Source organism: Thermobia domestica, chromosome 18, assembly GCF_964235325.1.
Source record: "Thermobia domestica chromosome 18, izTheDome1.hap1.1, whole genome shotgun sequence".
NCBI lineage: Eukaryota > Metazoa > Arthropoda > Insecta > Zygentoma > Lepismatidae > Thermobia > Thermobia domestica.
This window is the reverse complement of record NC_137471.1, coordinates 80100369-80121508: the sequence shown is the minus strand read 5'-3', so window position 1 is coordinate 80121508 and position 21140 is coordinate 80100369. Positions and strand designations below refer to the sequence as shown.

At 35.9% G+C, this 21140-nt stretch overlaps 1 protein-coding gene across 1 annotated transcript; it reads right to left on the bottom strand.

Moving 5' to 3' along the window:
* Positions 1 to 369: 369 nt before the first annotated feature.
* LOC145675133 (uncharacterized) lies at positions 370 to 1194 on the bottom strand. Its single transcript, XM_081745501.1, has one exon. The coding sequence runs from the start codon at positions 1192 to 1194 to the stop codon at positions 370 to 372; it is 825 nt and encodes a 274-aa protein (XP_081601627.1).
* Positions 1195 to 21140: the final 19946 nt, after the last annotated feature.

The following is a 21140-nucleotide window of genomic DNA, read 5'->3' as shown; positions in this document are numbered from 1 at the left end:
TAAATTATATACTTTCTCCCAATAAAGTCTAATTTGGAAGAAAATTCATAGAATAGGCAATATTAGGCACTAAAGCAATTATTTAGGCAGGGACGGGCGAAATAGGCAAAATAAAATTGTCTTAAATTGAAACTATAACCTCCGATTTAAACTTCGAAACGTTATTTTTGATTATATTTTTAATATTAAAGAATAGACATTTTGTCTAACATCCGGTCACTAATCATCACTATCGGTCATGCGCTGAGCAAGTTCAGAATCCGAAGACGAATTCTCGTCCTCTTCGCTTATATCATCATCATCATCACTGTCAATACCACCAAGTTCAATTACAAAATTATCTATGGTATCCTCTATTAATCCATCTTTCTACCAGAACTGCTGCTCCACTCTAATCACGTGTTTGTTGTACCCCTCCCAATCCTCCGGTGTCACAGCCTTCAGAGCATCTCTGGTCACATCCTCCAATCTAGTCAAAGGCAAATCCCCTGTTGGATTATTTTCCCTAACAATTCTTTTGATTTTTGCCCAAGCTAGTTCAATGGCATTAAGTTCACACATGCAAGGCGGAAGGCGAAGTACGTTATGACCATTGATCTTCAATAATTCATCAATGCGATATACTTTCTCCTGTGGCTTATGTTGTTCAATCAGCTGATGTAGTTCAAACTTCTTCATATTTTGGGAAAAGGGAACTTGGTTGTCTTGAAGCCAGTTCATCATCTCCTGTTTTACAGCATACTTTGATGGTGGTTTGTTAATTTGTATGTTGTGGTAGGGAGCATTATCAAGAAGAATGATACTTTCTTTAGGAAGATTCGGGACAAGTTTTTCCGTAACCCATTTCTCAAAATTAAGTGAGTTCATTTGTCCGTGGTAGTCCCCAGAAGCCCTTACTGCTCTAAAAGTTAAACTTGCCCCATCAATAAACCCACTACTTGCTCCAGCATTCACTAAGATCAACCTGTTCGAAGAACTTGGGTTTGAAGACACACCGTGTAAAGTTTCACTCTGCCAGCATTTCCCAAAAGTCAGATTGTTGTCTACCCAACTTTCGTCTATGTAAACGATATTTCTATTTTGTGACCTGTAATTTCTAATGGCCCTCAAATACCTTCCCCTCCAATTCACAATATTTGGACGCTCGATGAGAATCTTCCTATTACTCCTGCATCTTTTCCACTGAAACCCCATACTGTGAAGCAACCGCCGTAAAGTGTGAACCTTCCACGGGAAATCAACTTTTTGTTTGATGACTGACAATAACTTTGGTTCACTTGGAACAATTTTGTTCCGCAAATAGAAGTCTTGTATAATATCACGTATAACGCCCCTGTCAAATTCATCACAATGAAACCTATACTTTTCCGCTTCAGGTCGTTTTTTTTTTTTTTTTTTTTTCTGGAGTGGTGAGTGATGATTCACCAGCGTCCAGTCCCTCTTTCCGTATGTTTGTCACACTTCGCACAGAGATCCCTGTATACGTGGACATACGCAAATTAGGATTTGATAATAAATGCTTCAGTTTCTTCTCCCTCGCTTCTTCGTCGCACTGCACTATGACCTTCCTTATTACTTCCCTAGCTTCGCTGTGTATAGTTTGCCCTCTCTTACGCTGTGAAGCCATTGTCAAATGACTATTGACTAATAAGCAATAAAACCGCAACCACAACAGCACTCAATAAATAACCAACTCACACGAACTCTTCAGAATGACATTCACGTGACAATTTTCTACCCCTGGCAACGCTGACATATAGAAGGAGGGTAAGGGAATGTCAGGCAGAAAGCATGTTGGAATTTTTCCCCCTCTACCTCAGCCCCCGCTGGTAAACAAGCTAGCTCCCTATAGTACTTTGTGGGCTAGCCGAAGAATGACGTGAGTTGTTTTCATTTACATGCCACGCCACCTTAACGTCAATATTTAGTAAAGGGTTATAAAGTACAGTTATATTTTAAATTCAAGTGCCTGTAATGTTTATGTTTATCAAGTAACATTATACATTTATTATCTAAGTTTGAGTCTATTATTTGTTGTGAAGTTAATGTTTAGTTTCATCATATTCGTAGCCTAACAAATCTATTTACGTTGCCTGCATTTACGCCTGTTGTGCTTCCAGCCACCGCATGGCGAAGCTGTAGGCATGGGCATTGACCATAGTCGTCGTGAGATAGCTTGAAAATAAAAAGGAGAAAAGAGCAAGGTATGAGACTAAAAGATTAATCCGAACCACGACGTACACAATGGTCACACTACTTTAATTCTGTGTACTCCTTAATGACAGATTGCAGATAAAAATTTAGAATATCAGAAATTGCAGAAAGAAACAAATATGCGATTTAATTAGGGTGCGTTCACAGGCACATACCACAGTTATGCACAATGCACATGATACTGTTCCTTGGATTTTGTCATACACTCGATACTAATGTGTAGACTAAGACACTTGCCAAATGATCAAATTTCTCAATGCAGAAGATTTCACTTTATAACGTACGAAACTATCCAGGCAATTCAGGCCTAGATATCCAAAAATATAATAATTGATTTGAAAATTATAAAATTCCTGCCAACCTTTGCATCAGAGTAATATATAAAGTCATAATGAGAGAATCTCTGAGTTGCTGAATCTTATAAACAATAATTCAGACATATATTCGATTTGCTAAAACATCTAAAAAATTTTCAACATAAATTTAGAATGCATTTTTCGCATGAATGAAAAACAAATAAGAGTTCCTCAGATTTTAGCATATTTTTTGCGTGTTCTCAACTACTTCTGTGCTGCTATCTAGTGAGAATATTCTAATATACCAAGTTTACGTACACAGTTATAATTTATTACTTTCTATTTTGTAAAGGTGAAGGTTCTACAACACAGGTCCCCCATATAAATCAGTAGCTTGGTTCGTCCCTCTCTGTACCAAAGTTAATATTTAATTCACATAGTATTGCAGAGCAAGCGTTAGCGAGAATAGGCGGGTTAGAGCCCGCAGGGTAGGTTGTTTTCTGTCTTGATTACAACGAAATGGGAAGGGGGCATGCCCGTGCTGGACCACCGGGACAGTGGTAAAGAAAGAACCTGTGATAAGTACACTGCGCCCTTTATATAAGGCGGCCTTGCGAAACCACATCAAATATAAACGGTTTTATTCATTCTTATGTATGGTACAGTTCTGTACAATGAATTATACTTTTACTGTTGGTAAAGAGCCTGAGAAGGGTACACTGCGCCCTTTATGTAAGGCGCCCTTCCGAAACCACATCAAATATAAACGGTTTTATTTATTCTTCTGTATGGTACAGTTCTGTACAATGAATTATACTTTTACTGTTGGTAAAGAGCCTGAGAAGGGTACACTGCGCCCTTTATGTAAGGCGCCCTTGCGAAACCACATCAAATATAAACGGTTTTACTTATTTTTCTGTATGGTACAGTTCTGTACAATGAATTATACTTTTACTGTTGGTCAAGAACCTGAGAAGGGTACACTGCGCCCTTTATGTAAGGCGTCCTTGCGAAACCACATCAAATATAAACGGTTTTTGTTTATTTTTCTGTATGATACAGTTCTGTACAATGAATTATACTTTTACTGTTCGTATAGAACTTGTAAAGGGTACACTGCGCCCTTTATGTAAGGCGTCCTTGCGAAACCATATCAAATATAAGCGTAATCGATATAGCGCAGTTTAAAGAATTCAAGTTTATTTTAAGCTCTTTATTAACAAATTTGATTGTTTCTGTGTGTTTTAGAGCAATGTTCGAACAATCAGTGCCTACTGTATATCTAAAATATAACTACATTCATTTATTAGTATATATTTAGCTTCATTTTGTTGGACAAAAATTTATTAGAAGAAATAATAATATTTCTCTAATAAAGACGTTTTCACGGTTTAGCTATTTATGTTACTAAATAAATTGGGCGAATTTAATGCATAAAATGGAGGCCTATATACACAGGCTGTAACTTAAGTATTATAACAAACATCGGGCGGTAATTCCTGACACCGAGATAAAACGAAACATATGAACCTAACTGGGTGTAGAAATGCCTCGTTTCGGCACCTTGATCACCCAAAAATTTGTCGAAAAATGTAAAAACAGCCCTAACTCAAGAACAAAACGTCGGATCAAAGTCAGATAAAAGAGAATGTCCATTAATTTTACATTCAGTTAGTGTATAATGGGATATAGTGCAATGGAAGTGCAAGGGTGACTCGCAAAGAAAGTGGAGTATTCCTTTGAGTATTTTACCAAACATTGAGTGAAGGAAATGAACAAAAAATCGAATTCAAGATTTCATCAATCAGGGATAATAGGGAGCAACTGGATTGCTCACATTCTAGATCCCAAATTGCGCACAAATCTCTGTTAGCCTTTTTGAACACAGTTTTTTGTCCAACATTGCCACAATGATAGCTTTGAAATCTGTGCGCAAACAGGATTTTCCTTCAGACTAGGATAGATACAAAAATTACAAATAAAATGCAAATTATATTGAGGGTTATTTAAATATAATTTGATCAGTAAATACATGTCGAGATATCTCCAAACCCAAGTTTTCATATTTAAAATCCACATGCTAAAAATTTTCTTTTTGCAATTTTAAGCCTACAATTTTTAGAAATTTAATTCTCCTTGTCTGAATATGTATCACCTTTAAGTATCTGATACAGTTTCAATATTAAGTTATGTCTCCTCAAATCTTACTTTCTTTGTGTATTGGTATATCCTTTCGTAAATTATCTTAATTTCAATTTTGTTTCTGATTGTATCTTCACCAAAGATGAAATCACTTAATAAATATTTGGATCCGGTGAATAAACTTGTTCATTGTAATGCTTATGAAATGCTTCGGCCCCATTCGTCGATCGAAGAGCTACTGAGGGTTCTGAAGCCCATATTCTAGGTGGAAACCTAAATAAAACGAAGGAAACCATTACGATGACATTCTCAAAGTTATTATTGTTAATAATAATATAGATGGCATACTTCCCACTACTAGCCAAGGACGATAATCTTAGCTTCTTCATTTGCAAATAGAAACTCCATCATAACTTCACTCATCTTCTCTTTCAACCGTTTGCCCAATAGCCTCTGTAATATTTCTCGGACGAACTGGTGTGTGTGTGTGTTTTTTTTTTTTTTTTTTGAATACAGTACATCACTTCTCTGTACTTCTTCATAAGCTGATGTGTTAATTACTCTGTATTTTCAAAATTACACTTGTCAGTAAAGTCACACACATATACAAACATGACAAAAGAGAAAATATTATACATCTGACAACGTTGCTTAATAATTTTGTGCGCAATCTTGTACATTATGACAGCTTGTCAACTGCTTATCGGATAAAACTGATAAAACCGGAAAAGTGTGCGCAATTTAATTGCATCCGAAATAATGGTATATCGTTCAAGTCAGAAGAATACTTATAATTCGAAAGGAAGAGAGATAGACATAAGTAATTGATGCATTTTGTCTCAGAACAAAATAAACTCTCGGAAGAAAAAATTAAATGAAACGAAATCTTTAACGTATCACAGTTATGTCTTTTAGGCTAATGGTGACGGATGATAAATGCATAGCTTCCTGTCAAAGTTACGAGTGTGTGAAAATGAAAAAAATAACTTTGATTAAGATTAGGTTTCAAATAAACACAACAGTGGACAGTCAGAACAGTCAGGTGGCATGTAAATAAACACAACATGTAGTATCCAAAAATGGAAAGATCGTAAGCGATGAACGAATGTACAATGGATTCTCCACATGACACAAGGATTCCCAAACATTTCCTGAATATATATTTGTCAAAAGTAAGCTGGATTAAAGGGCTTTCTCCTCGTAAAATGTAATTCCTTGGTATATATTATTTCTGTGTACAGAAGCAACAAAAATAGACGAAACACAAGATGTTGTACACGTTACATATCGATACGAAGAAATGCACTGAGACAGTATACTCCGTTAGGTGAATATTCTTCCAGGGATACTTTCGACGGCATTTCAACTCCCTTAGAGTTGGAAAACCACCCCTTACCCATGAGCTTCGAAAAACTACATTGCTATTGTGAATATACCAAAATCGCGTCCTAGTAGCTCTTACATTCTGATTTTGTCACTGCTGTAGTAAATTTCTAGAAGAAAACTCGTTGTAATTATATCCAAAAATAGGGGAAAGTCTTTTTTCTCCGTTCTAATGTACCTTGTAGGTCGATGGAATACATACTAACTCTAACTCTATGGCCTATGGAACCCGGAGGTTCAATAGGCCATAGAGTTAGAGTTAGTATTAGTGATGAGCGCAAGAGTCTTGGTCTTGCAGTTTTTGCAAGAGTCTTGCATGCAAGACCAAGACCAAGACCAAGACCAAGACCAGGAATCCCGATGCAAGACCAAGACCAAGACCAAGGGATGCAAGACCAAGACCAAGACCAAGACCATACCTGCAAGACCAAGACCAAGACCAAGACTCTTGCGCAAGAGTCTTGCACAAGTACCAACACTACTTGAATTTTTTATAGAATGTAAAAAGGAAGAAGAAAAATCATTACATCTTTCACGTGAACTTCTTGGCTCCAGTAAAAATACCGCCGGAAATCGGTTGTTCACGAGACGTCCGACAGCATAATTCTATGAATTGTTACAAGCTATAATAACTTCAGTGTCTGATTTACTTTGGTCATCATTTGATCATTCACGACGACCCATGATTGGATTTTGGGAGATCATATGAAGAATAGTTGTGTCCATAAGAAGTGGATAAGCAAAAATAAACTAGAGCATGTTATAGACACGGTAGGTCAGTGGCAGAGCGTTCACCTCTGGTACATGGGGCCCTGGTTCGATCGCAGCTTGCGCTATGTCAGCTTTTTTGGTGAACAAACACCCTGTGCGTGGGTTTCCCCGTTTCCTCGTACTTTCTTCATTCCACCATTTCTCATCATCACTGTTTCCCTTAGCTTCAGTGCTATAATCGTGAGACGTTAAAGTAGATATTTAATTTCATTTCAAAAACATATGAATGGTGTTCTTCTTCCAAAACTAACGGGAAATGTAGCAATGAACATCGACAATTCCGTACACCATAGGTGCCGACTACATGGATATGGCCTTGGTTCTGAGGTTCAAGCATCCGTTGGAAATTTTTAATGTGTACTTATAAAATTAATATTGAAATAACATTTTCATGACATTGACAAAAACTTAGCGCATGTGACCGCAAGTTTGATTTCATAGGTGGATGCTTATACGTTGAATAATTGTTTATCAATATAACTTATAGCCCCCTTAAGTATACGGCATATCTAGGATTCAACGATATAACATTATACAACAATAAATAATCTATATTCACAACTGAGAGTGATTTCGTACTTATTTCAAATAACTTGAAGTTTGATGCCGTTGTTATGTATTTCTAATGTAGGTCAAAAGTATTTATATAAATTGAGTATATATATATATATAACATAGATATATAAGATAGATAGTTGAGTCGTTTTCAGTTTTCACTCAAATTATTCTAAAATATTGGGGCCGCGGTGGCTCAGTGGTAGAGCGTTCAACTCTGGTGTTTGGTGTCCCGCGTTCGATCCCAGCCCCCGCCAAGTGAACTTTGTGGTGGACTACACCATGTGCGTGGGTTTCCTCGTGGTTCTCCCGTTTCCTACCACTTTCTTCTTTCCACCATTTTCATTCATTTTTCATCATCACTGTCTCCTTTAGCCTAGCCGGCATAATCGTAGGACGTAAAACTCACAAATTTAATTTCATTTCATATTCTAAAATATTAAGAGGTTTAATTATTATTATTTTAATTTGTTCTCTCTTTTTTGGCCAATATTGCAAAACTTATCATCATCGTCATAATAATAGCTATTCTGCCATTATTGGCAGGTCACTTGCTGCAGCTGAGAAGCTTCGATGACTGTGGTCCTCAGCTAGTCTCTTTGTCTTAACGTAGCAATTTTCTGTCTTAATATCTTTCTTCAACTACGATCTCCTTCGCCCCCTCCCTCTAGCACGTCCCTCATAATACAGTTCCTCCTCAGCCAATGTCCTCCTCTTCATTACATCTAAAATTTTTCTTTTCTCCCCTACTGCTACTATTTCTAAAACCTTCGCATTCGTTTTCCGTTCAACCCAGCTGATTCTCTCCTTTTCTCTCCATGCCCACATTTCGAAAGTCTAACTGTTTCATCGTTTTTGCGTATGTTCTTATTTCTGCCCCATACAGTACATATTAGAATCAGTAAAACAAAATTTCAATATTTAATTGGGAGATTGTTCAATACAAAGATGAGCTAATCGTGGAAGGAAAGAAAAAAAATCTGACGCCGTTAGAGTGTAAAAATAATTTTGCAATTTATGGTATTTCAGTAATTTGTGCCGTCTTGGTTTTCTTTAATGCGTCTCACTGTCAGGGATAGCCTCCCCAGTTTGGGAACCAGTGGAGTATTGGATCTGTTAAAACATAAAAATATTACGAAATGTTGTGATTTATCTTATAAGTAGTGAAGCGTGATCACCCATTGAAAAAAAAAAGTAAAGGTCATCGCCTATGTTGTACAGTATCATCACACTTACACGAAGGAAAAATAGGCCCTATATTACATTTAGAAACATACATTGTATTTCCCTCACTATTGACACAATGTAGGATTTATTATCCCTTATATCCAGAGTAAAATTTACTTATGAAAATCATAGATTTCTTAAAAGCAAAACTTGCAAGACTCTTGCAAGCAAGACCAAGACTGGGTGTGCAAGAACAAGACCAAGACCAAGACTAGGTGTGCAAGACCAAGACCAAGACCAAGACCGAGGGTTCCACTGCAAGACCAAGACCAAGACCGCATGTGCAAGACCAAGACCAAGACCACCCGGGTCTTGGTCTTGGTCTTGCATTTGCTCATCACTAGTTAGTATGTATTCCATCGACCTACAAGGTACATACATACATGAAAGAGAATGTGGCACTTTTCCGTACATGTAGCAGTACATACGTAGCTTATAGTACTTTCACTAAGGGCGTGATGTTTTGGTCGCACACTACGGAACTATCGTTCCTTGTGTGTCAATTGCTAGTGGCTCGCAGAAGACTGTCTTGCAGTTTTGTTGTGGAATAGCGTCAGTTAGCGTGGCTGTGTTATAGTAGACATCTACGCAACTTGAGTAATATACATAGTCCGATTGAATTGTTGTATAACAGAATAGGAAGTGATGCGTTCAACGTTAGAGGGTTGTGTCTAGGTATTCACGGTCGATTAAAAGAATAGACGTTGGTGTTTAAGTAAAATTGATTGTGTTAATCTGTATGCGCCTGCGCAATGGCAGATTACCCTATCCATGAGCTGGCAGATATGCACCTCACTTATGGAGAGGCAAAAGAAATAGCCCAGAGGTGATTCGTTTATATCGTGCCCGTCGCCCTCAAAGAAGATTAATTTTCCTTGTATTTTTTTCCACTCGTCCATATTCGCATTCGAGAGATAAGGTCTCTTCAATTTCCCCTACGTGAAATCGGAATCTCACCATGTGGACAGTTGAATTTGAAGAACTTGGCATGATCAGAGACCGTCCTGAAACTAGCAGTAGCCAAGTGTATGGTGTAAAAGTCCAGATGCAACTCTAGTGAAGGATCTGAACTTTGTGGTGGACAAACACCGTGTGCGTGGGTTTTATCGGGTTCTCCCGTTTCCTCCCACTTTCTTCATTCCACCATTTCATTCATTACTCATCATCACCGTCTCCTTTAGCCTAACCGGCATAACCGCGGGACGTAAAACTCCTCAAAGATTTCTTTTCATTTTTTCTAGTGAAGGATTAGCAGCAGAGATTTAATGCGAGCGTGCTGTGCAGTATGCTGGATAATTTGGTGGTAGGATCTTATTTATTACGGACTCGCCTGTATGGGAGGACATATTTTTTATTTTTACGTAATGTTCTCCCGAAATTGTTAGAACATATGACCTTGAACATAAGACAGCAGATGTGATCCCAGCATAACAGAGCACCTGCACATTTTAACAAAAATATGCAGACCTACCTAAATGAAACATTCCAGATCTTTGGACTGGGGAGAAGTCCTGTGTTATGACGACCTCATTCACCCTATCTCACGCCCCTTTGATTCCTTTTTAAGGGGGTGATTGAAACGCGTTTTGTATGCAACACCACCTATGACAGCCGAAGAACTTGTTGCTCGAATTAATATAGCTGCGGCAGTCATCTCCGAAATTTCAGGCGTGTTTCACCGCATGCGGAAAAATTTTCTTCGCCGATGTCGTCTTTCCAATACAGTCAATATTCCACAATATCAGACTGTGAACTCTTATTATTCATATCTGTCTCGTGTACACAAACTGCATTGCACAAATAGTGTACAAGGTACCTATGAGTATTTCATAGTTATCCTACTTTGTACGAAACAGAATAAATCTGTAGTTTGAAACTGTATTTCTTTGCATCATTGTGCAACACGCGCAACAGCTTGTGTTTCGTAGAGTTTCATTGCTTCTGTGCTCGGAGTTATTATCTTTCACAGAATTACGTATTACAAGGAGGAAATTTTTTAATACAGCTTACTTTCGCCCAAATTGTGTTGACATAATTTGACAATCACTGTTGTGATGTGAAGAATCAATTCCTGTACTCTTAGTTCATCATATATGATCTTTGCTGCCTGACTGTCTTATGAGCAGTCGTTATAAACCTAATCTGGATCAAAGTCTTTTTTTTTTTTTTTTTTTTTTTTCATTTTCAAACACTTACTTTGGACAGGAAACACTTAATTTGTCATCCGTTACCATTAGCCTAGAAAATATAACTGCGATGCGTTAAAGACTACTTTTCACTTAAACTCTTCTTCTTAGAGTTTATTTTGTGCTGAGGCAAAATACATCAATCACACATGTGTATTTCTCTTTCGAATTCTAAGTGTTCTAATTTGAACTCTGTACTATTACTTTTGATTGTTGAAATCTTGTACTTGATTGTTGTACATTTCCTCATTCAACGTTTGCTAAAATACTCGAAGGCATACTGCAGTTTCTTTGGAAGTCACCCTTGTTTCGCCATTGCACTACACCCGATTGTAAACTAATGGAATCTACAATTAAATATAATGGACATTCTCTTTTGCCCAATTTTGATCCGGCATTTTGTTCTCGAGTATGGCTGTTTTTGAATTTTTCCGAAAATTTCCGGGTGTTTATAACTCACAAGTTGGTTTATACTTTCCGTTTCATCTCGGGGACAGGAAACACCTTCGAATGTTTAAGACATTAATTAAGTTATAACGCACACACACACACACACACACACACATATATATATATATATATATATATATATATATATATTCACGTTTGTATGGGCGCCCTTTTGGTAGACTTGTCCAGCGCCCTCGTTAGTATCCCAGCACGGCCCTGGAAGGGACACCAGTGTTCTAGAACCTTGTCATGATGAAGTTAAAATTATATTAGGTTTCAATTAGACTCAATCGATCTAGAACCAATTTGGTGCAGATTTACTGTACGGATCATTCATAAATTGGGAATAATTTATTTTCCGAGGGTAAGGTATAATCAGTGATAAAACATATACAATCGATATATCAATCGATTGAGTTCAAGAAAGCAAATCGATCGATACCAATTTTTACAACTTCCGGTTTACAAAGCCTAATTTATTTAATTTGGGTGGGGTATAATCTGCAATGAAACATACACAATCTATATAGCAATCAATTCAGCTTGACGCAACCAGTGTTTCTTCCAGACATGTTTTTGCGAGGCACTGCCCCCTCGGAGCTTTGAGAATGCCCCTCAGATGAAACCAAAATAATACATATATAATATAATAATAAGTAAAATAGTATCAGCAGTGCTCCCCGGAATACTAGGTGTGCCCCCATGGAACACTTTGAAAGTATGACTGGACGCAACACACCGATTGATACCAATTTTAAAAACTTCTTGTTTACACAAAAGTTCCAGGTTAGGATAATTTAAAAATTTTTTGAAGCTTTTTGAACTATTTTGACTCCCCTCCTGGTTTGTAATATTACGCCACTGGTGTTTGGAGAAGACGAATATACAACCATGCCCAGAAAAATGGCGCGTATACTGCAATAACTTATATTTTCTGCAATAACTTTCTCTTCGTTATGTATAATTTGTTCTTTGAGTGTTCATGACAGAATGAAGTTAGTAACTAATATTTCTTCAACATTTTATGTAAAAATAGTTGGAAATAAAGATGATATAAGCGAGAAATTGAAATCGATACCAACCATCGGATTCTACCATCATTAGGTAAACAAAGAAATGACAGCATTTGGAGTCAAGATAGACGTGAAATTTGAAACTTTTTACACAAAATTTATGTTTTCACAAAATTTATGTTTTGATTTTAATGCACATATACTGCAGAGTCCTTAAATGCTAATTAAATCAGGATTTCACATCCAAATTAAGTTGCAATATAATAATTCTCGTTAGAAAACCCGAATCGGCAATGAGCATTTAAGATTAACCTATACTTTAGATAGCATGAAAAATGTAAAAAGTATAACCTAACTGTGTGACCGACTGGGTTGCGAGGCGAATCAGTAAATTACATGTCTTCCACGCAGCAGTTAGAGTCCACCTTGATCCTTTCAATCTTTTCTTTTTAAAGAAATACATTTTTCTAAATCACGAATTACCTGGGTAACAGTTTATATTATGATAACCTATACTAATAAGGGACGTACGCGAAACGTGACAGCTAGATATGAAAATTTGTACCCTGACTAATCATGGATCGCTAATCATCATGGTGATATTCACTCGGAGTGGAAATTCTTTGTTTACCGCTACGTATAATACCTAGGTACATACACCAAGCAATGACCGGGTGAGGCTGTGCGAATTATACCCCCAAACCGCCGGAGAAACGCAGAAAATGATAAATGCATGCAGGTAACCTGATACCTACCGAAGGGGGACATGCGACCAAGAACACGGCAATAGTGTCATACAAGCAGTATTGCCATCCCAACACAAATTTATAGCTTTTCAAATAGAACGTATATCATTTTATGGCATTACAACAATTGGCATAAAACGTGAAAAAAAAAAATGACCGAAATTTAGGTTATCAGTGTTGCCAAATATCTGAGATTTGACGCTCTGAAGTTGAGAAATTATGGGGTTCGTACAATGAAACGAACAAATGTATAACAACAAGACAGCAGAAGGGCCAAATGTACAGTAGGGAGTAAACCACAGCATCCAGTGACTAACGGGCTTGATATGTCATGTCGAGTGTGTGGCTAAGGTGAAAAATATACGCATTTTGCTGTACTATTTGTGACTTTTCTGTTGTATGTATTGGTGAATTATACTAGAATATTTTGCACCTGTATATTACTGGTAGCCTGAATGCAGTGAGGTTTATCTTCATCGTAATCCCACGTGTTAAATATACGTTTCCTATACTCTCGATTGACAGTTATCACAGTTCATTAATCTTTGCGAATCGATACTGACCTACTTTCTTGTCACAGATTTGCTACATTTCGTGTCACAGCTTTTTTGTTCTCTTTTCAGGCGCTACGCCTTCGTTTCTATAGTTTGGAAAGCATGCAGGATTTCATACATTGCTGCAAATCAAGAAGTTCGTTTTATAGCGTTCGGGAACGGTTCTAGATATCAATTCCACACAAATACTATTGGAGTTGCTGTGCTACAGGAAGACTTGTTGTTCCAATTTCCGCGTAATATCTCATGGAACTACTTCTTTCTAGAACAACTCTACCATGTGACCTTTTTGGGTGGATCCTGTATCGAGCCTGTTTGTCGCTGAATGCCGTACATGCTGTAGTTTACCCTCTAATGTACATTTGGTCCTTCTGCAGTCTCCTTGTTGTACATTGTTCATTTCTCTGTACTAACCCCATCCTATAATTTCCAACGCATCCCGCTCTCGTAGGAATCAGATTACCTCCCTGCATTTTTCATTTTCTGCTTTTTCTCGCGTTTTTGGGGTATAACTTGGCACAGCCTTACCCGATCACTTGGTATATGTATTATATGTAGCGAGTAAACAAGGCATATCCGCACCGAGTGACTATCACCACGGTGATCAGTGGTGCACAATTAGTCGGGTAACAATTTTCATAAATATCTAGTTGTCACGGTTGGCATACGTCCCTTGTAAGAGCTTTAATAGAAGAAGTGCAGACACTCATAAATATTACGTAGGAAGGTTTCAGTAGATTCAATACTTGATTGTGCAGTCTGTGAATGTTGTGAAATATGAATTAGTTCCAATATTACAATAATCAAGGATACTAATATGTATACTCAGAACTTCCGCTTCCAGCAACCTCAAGTTCACAAGCGATAAAATAACATTTCTGCATTACGCACTTTCTGCAACTACTTTTAACAGGTGTTCTTATTGAGATAAAACCCTCCTTGACAAAGTTTGCTCTATTAGATACAGTATTTCTGAGAATGTGTCCATTATCAGAAATGTAGTTTCATTTAACGTAGAATTGCATACGCCAAAACAATTGAAAACTCTCTCATTCCTTTAATTTTACTTGAATTTGTACCCGAACGCTCTCAAGTGGATTTAAGAGGGTGCACTAGCGACCCCTGAGTTTTTCAATCAATGTATTTTTTTTTTATACTGATATCAATTTTACTTTTAAAAATGTGTAACCAATATGTAACCAATGCTGTTTTATTTAAAATTTTCTTAGTTTTTACGTAGTCAGTGTTGAACAAAGTTTTCATTTTTATACCTGGTAATAGTAACTTTCAAGGTCCCCTCTCGTCTGCCTCTAGATCAAGCCATATTGATGTTAATAAGTGCAAAACTACTATTTTTATCAACAAAGAAAAGCTGTTGTACTAACTCTGGTATCAATTTTCCTACAGACTATTTGTTGCTGTAAAGAGTAACAGTAAATATTATGCCGAGAAGGAGCCAGGCGGTTATTAATGCCGAGGAATACTGTACCTTTTATTAATCGGATAATCGAAACAGCCCTTTTCAGGGCTTACAAATATACGTATTCCAGAAGATTTCTGCTTGATTTGAATGCAGAGATTTTGATCACTATATAGAAGAAACCATGTTTTAGATTTAAAAAAAATAGCTGTAGGAGAGATTAGAAATCAGAACACCTTGATTTGAAGCTCAGCGCCTTTCTCTACTCCATGGCACCTCCGTCAAGATTCACTGGACATAAGTATATTCTACTTCCTGTGTCTAGGATGAAGATATTGGAATAGCTTGAAAGTAGCATTCTTGAACTAAAATCTACAGTCATGTAAAGCAGACATTACTTTCTAGTCATTAGACAGTACTATTATTTTTTGTTCTTACTTCTGTCTCAAATCAATAGCAAACACAAGAAAAGGTGCATTCTGTTTTACTTTACTATTAGTATTCAATAGAATATTAAACAATTTCGGTAATATTATAACGTTTTGTCGTTTCTGTTTTCTCTTCATCTTCAACGTTTAGATCTATTCCAGACTTTAAAGTAATACAAAGTAACAAATTATAAGAGTGCAAGTATGACACTGTGCGGTGCAATCGGTAATGGATTCAAAATCCAAAGGTGGTTGGTTCGAATCCTGTTATGGGATATTTTTAAGAACGCATTGCGCATCACTTCTTTGAGTTTTGTGAGTAATTCATTTGTTTGTTAATTTTGGTAAAACTACATTTAATAATAATAATAATAATAATAATAATAATAATAATAATAATAATAATAATAATAATAATAATAATAATAATAGTCGATTCATTACTATTATTTCCATGAAACAACACAATCCTCTTTGTTGTTTTTATTCCTCACTCACTTAGATTAGACTTCATATCAAACGCACATGAGGAAATGGGTTACATTTGAATGATAGGTCCCATTCTTTATCTAGACTAGTGATCAGCAAATGCAAGACCAAGACCGGGGTGGTCGTGGTCTTGGTGTTGGTCTTGCACATCCAGTCTTGGTCTTGCACTGGAACCTTCGGTCTTGGTCTTGGTCTTGCACTGGAACCTTCGATCTTGGTCTTGCTACTTGCTTGCAAGAGTCTTGCAAGTCTTGCTTTTAAGAAATCTTATGCTTTTCATAGGTAAATTTTACTCTGGATATAAGGGATAATAAATTCTAGAATGCTCCAATAGTAACGGAAATACAATGTATGTTTCTAAGTGTAACATAGTTTATCTTCGTGTAAATATGATAATAGTGTACAACATAGGTGATGACCTTTATTTTTTTTAATGTGTGCCCACACTAAGCTACTTATAAGATACATCAGGACGTTTCGTAATATTTTTATATTTTTTTAATAGATCCAACACTCCATTGGTTCCCAAACTGGGGACGCTACCCTTGAGACGCATGGAAGAAAATCAAGCCGGTACAGATACCATGAACTGCAAAATTATTTTTACACTCTAAAGGCGTCAGATTTTTCTTTACAACCACGATTACCTAATCTTTGTATTAAACAAACTTATAATTAAATATTGAGATTTTCTTTTAGTGATTCCAATGGGGCAGAAACATGGATATTACGCAAAAGCGATGAAAAAAATTGCAGACTTTCCAAACGTGGGCATAGAGAAAAGAAGGAGAGAATTAGCTGTGGTGAACGGAAAACGAATGAGGTGTTAGAAATATTAGCTTGAGGAGGTAAAAGAAGAATTTTAGATATTGATAAGAAGAGAAAGAGGAACTGGTTGGGAGGACGTGCTAGAGAGTATGGTGAAAGGAAAGAGAGAGAGGGAGCAAAGGAAATTGTAGTTGAAGGAAGGTATTAAGGGCACTCTACTCAGAATTACTAAAGAACGCAATTTATCGAAATGATCTGAGTATATAGCATTACAGCAATATACGATAGTAGTAATGATTAATTTTATGTTGATATAATCAATATGCGCTTATATAATTAATTAATGATTAATTAAAATTTGTTCTAATGTAGTGAAATAATTAACAAAAATTTCGTTCCAAAACTTGAATATGTTCTTCCCTGATTATTACTGATTAGAATGAAATGGTATTAAATTTTTCTTGAAGATTGATTTGTTTTTAATTATATTAAGAACAAGATATTTAATGTTAAAATGCAACTAAACTACACACCACAGCGCAAATCCGTTTTTTGATTACTTATATTTGTCGAAAGAGGCCAGCGATCTTCAACATTTATATATCGTTCTAAACACTGAAATGTCTTCTTCCTCTCGATATTACACTTCATCATGTATTACCAACGTACTTTATGTATTTCAAGAATAAATGCGCCAAATGTTAGCATTTTAAAAGGAACATCTGTACGCTAGCGCCACTCCCATTTTGGACGGGATGTTCTACAACTACAAGGTAATACTATTACCTATTTCGCAGTGTAGCTAACGAGTTGAAGGTGTTACCAATCAGGCGTCAGCTGATATACTGCAAATACATAATGGCTCGTAAACGACCTTTATCAAAAACCAGAAAACGAAATAAGCGCTCAAAATCTGCTCGAGCCTCCGCTAAACGTCGCAAAACTGAAATTGTTGTTTCTGTTGATGATTCTTCTTCATGTTATCAAAAACAAGGAACCGCTGAAGATTCAAGACAGCATGATGAAAGGTAAGATTATATATATATATATATATATATATATATATATATATATATATATATATATATATATATATAAGCTTCGTGTTACTGGAGTATGTTAGTAGATAACTCTTTATATTCGTTTCACTTATTATTTAATGTATATTTACATTATTTTAATTATGCTTTGTTTTCGTTGTTTAGCATCTGTTCTCAGTACCTACCAGTTTCTATATACAACCTGTAATATATTGACTCACTATTTAGTCTGGGACGGAATATTTTACTACATTTAATACTCTCTCACTGCGAACCAAACAAGGGTACCAGTGTACTGTAAGTTATTTCAATAAATTAGAGTGATAAGAACAGTGGCTCGCAAGGATACCCGTGAACCGTAAGTCATACCAGGGGGTAAAATTTGTGCGTGTCATTTTGTTCGATCTTTAGCACAATATAATAATAATTTAATGTTAATGGACTAAAGATTATGAGGAATTAATTATGATGATGACACATATCATGACAAAGAGCGATGTATACGAATATGATGTTGATTAAAGAGAAGAAGTACGATTATAATTACATGCCACTTGGTCCTCAAACATATTTGTCAAATAAAATATTTACTTTTGCAAAACTGAGATAGCCAGCTTCAGAACTGCGTAAACTGTCGAGCAACTAGTTATATAATGCAGTATAACTATATGGATATTGTTCATGGGTGGACAACTTCACACTATCCCTCCTCTCCCTAATTTATTTCTAGTATAAAGGAACTCTTTAGAAAATAATAATTTTAGCAACTAACCTAAACTAACGATTTGAGGTGAAAAATCTCAAAATTGGACGAGTAAATGTGAAGTTGTCCCGCTCCTTATTCCATTACTTTGAATAATAATAATAATAATAATAATAATAATAATAATAATAATAATAATAATAATAATAATAATAATAATAATAATAATAATAATAATGTTTCATCTATCAGTTATGAGTACATCCTATCTCGCAAACGGTACAGTAGGGCAAGCAGATGAACTAAGAATTTCTCTGCTTTGCACATCATGTGACTAGTGCTCTCAAACGGGTCAGGTCAACTCGGGTCGGGTTGTCGGGTCAGGCTACTCGGGTCGGGTCAATCGGGTCAGCTCAGGTCGAGTTGTCGGGTCGGGTCAGTCGGGTCAGCTCGGGTCGGGTCAGTCGGGTGAGTTCACTTTGGTCAACTGAGTTTAGGTAGAGTTTAAATTCGGCTGGAGTCGAAAGCTGCTGTTTTTCATTGGTTGCCTAATTAAAAATAGCAATTTTTAATTGATTTTATGGAAACCATAAATCTATTTTGAACACTTGCAGCTAGTGTTTTTATGGTAAATGCTTATTTTTGTACTTGTGTGTACTTCAATTTTTAAATGTGGAAGATTGATTTTACGAATCGATTGTAATATTAATATCTACGCCAATATGGAGTCTGGATTTAGAACAAAACTAGAAGTTGTTTAAGCAAGGCCAAAAGAAAGATTGGATATGGACGGCCAAACCCAAGCAGGGCCGCTGTAGATCAGTGGTAGAGAATTCATCTCTGATGCATGGTGTCCAGTAGCGTAGCTAGTTTTTTTCAGGGAGGCCTGTATATATATATATATATATATATATATGTGTGTGTGTGTGTGTGTGTGTGTATTCAAGGTGAATGTTTCCATCTTTGTATATCATGATTTTACTCTTTGGAAGACAGTGAAAATATAAGAATTTAGTACCTCGAACAACTAGGATTCATTAATGCAATTGATTTCTAATATAAGTAAATAGTTATTGCATCATGGCGTTTAAAATATGTTTAGCTGGTTGACTTAAGTGCAAGCAAACACACTTTTACAGGTAAAGAAAATAACTTATAGGTTCATGCCTCTACTTAAAGAGGATCTTTCTATTCGTGTGGGCAACAGAAAACTTATCCACAACTTGTTAAAGATCTAACGATTTAGCAATTTTCTCCTCAATATAAAGTAACACTAAGTTTTTCTACCTATCATGAGTCATTGAATTGCGTATACAAGTCTTTAATCTTTTCAAAGAAGAGAATGACCTTTCACATGTAGCACTAGAAGCTGATATAATCAAAGAGATGATACCTAGCTTGTAGGTTTCTAGGAATGCGTTTTTGTAGACACAAAGAAGATCAACGAAATTCGTTAAGGAATCAGCTTTCGTTTTCTTCTCGTCTTCATTCAACTTAATTGTTAGAGCAACCCACATTATGCTTTATTTCTTGTATAATTATGCTTTTTCTTAAATTATGCTTTATTGTAAATTTCAATAATTATTTTACATTAATCGTGTATAATGTATAATATTTATTATACATTAAATATTCTAAATATCTTGATCTATTTATTGATTTTTTTGCAACTAGTTTCTCTCATATTTAATGAACTTTCTACTTAATTCATTGTAAAGAGATGTGCTTTGCTCGAATAAATTTTTTCTATCATTTGTGCGCGCCTTACAGGTACATATATACAGAAAGGGAAAGTAAAAGATGCCACCAAAAAGTACAGAAAGTGCTTAAGTTCAAAAAGTAAACATAACAATAAAGTATGGAGTTCTTGCGTACTATTCATTGTTGGCGGAAAAATTTCTTCTTTTACTTTTTTTCTTTTCTCCACATCAAAGGATTACACCGAAAAGTTTACAGAAATAAAAATAAGCTTTTCATTGTTGCATTGTTATGTTCTCAATGATTTTGCATTGTAAATATTGGTTTTAAAAAATAATAACACAGTATGTTAAACTTTCAGTTAAAGAGAATTTTCCAAGAATCGTGCTATATATTTTAAATTATGCTTTATGCTTTATTTTCTAAAATTATGTTTTTAAAACTAGTTTCTTCTGGACCCTTAGGCAATCACAATCATGTTCAAGGTACCAACCATATGTGTAAATTGCTGTTATGCTTTACATGCTTTTTATGCTTTTGGGTTGCTCTATTAATTGTGTATGGGAGGATTTTGAGTTCTCACTTTAATGTTTGCAGATCACTTCATAATGCTGGGTTATAGGCTCGACAATGTTGTAATTTAAAAAAAGCTTTTACTTTTTGGATGTAGAGTGGTGATTGATCTGCTGATTTTGCAACATGATACAAAGCGGTTTTCCATATCAGTGATTGTCTATCAATAGTAGGGAGAAAAATGTCTCTTGATAGATATATTATCTTTAGAAAATTCGTTTTCTGCATCCAATGAAGGAAAAGATTCATCCAAAATGAATTAGTGATATTTCGATGGCGGATGTCTAGTTCGTTTCCACGAGGAACCCCTATATTCTATTTGTTTCCGGCTCTGGAATTCGAGACCATTTTCTTTGCACATCTCCAAACACTCTTGATAAATTTGTTCGAATATTGTTCGTTGAGAGTCATATTCACCATACCTCATCTTGGACAGCGTTTGAACTAGTGTATCTACAAGGATCAAACCTTCTGACATGTTTGT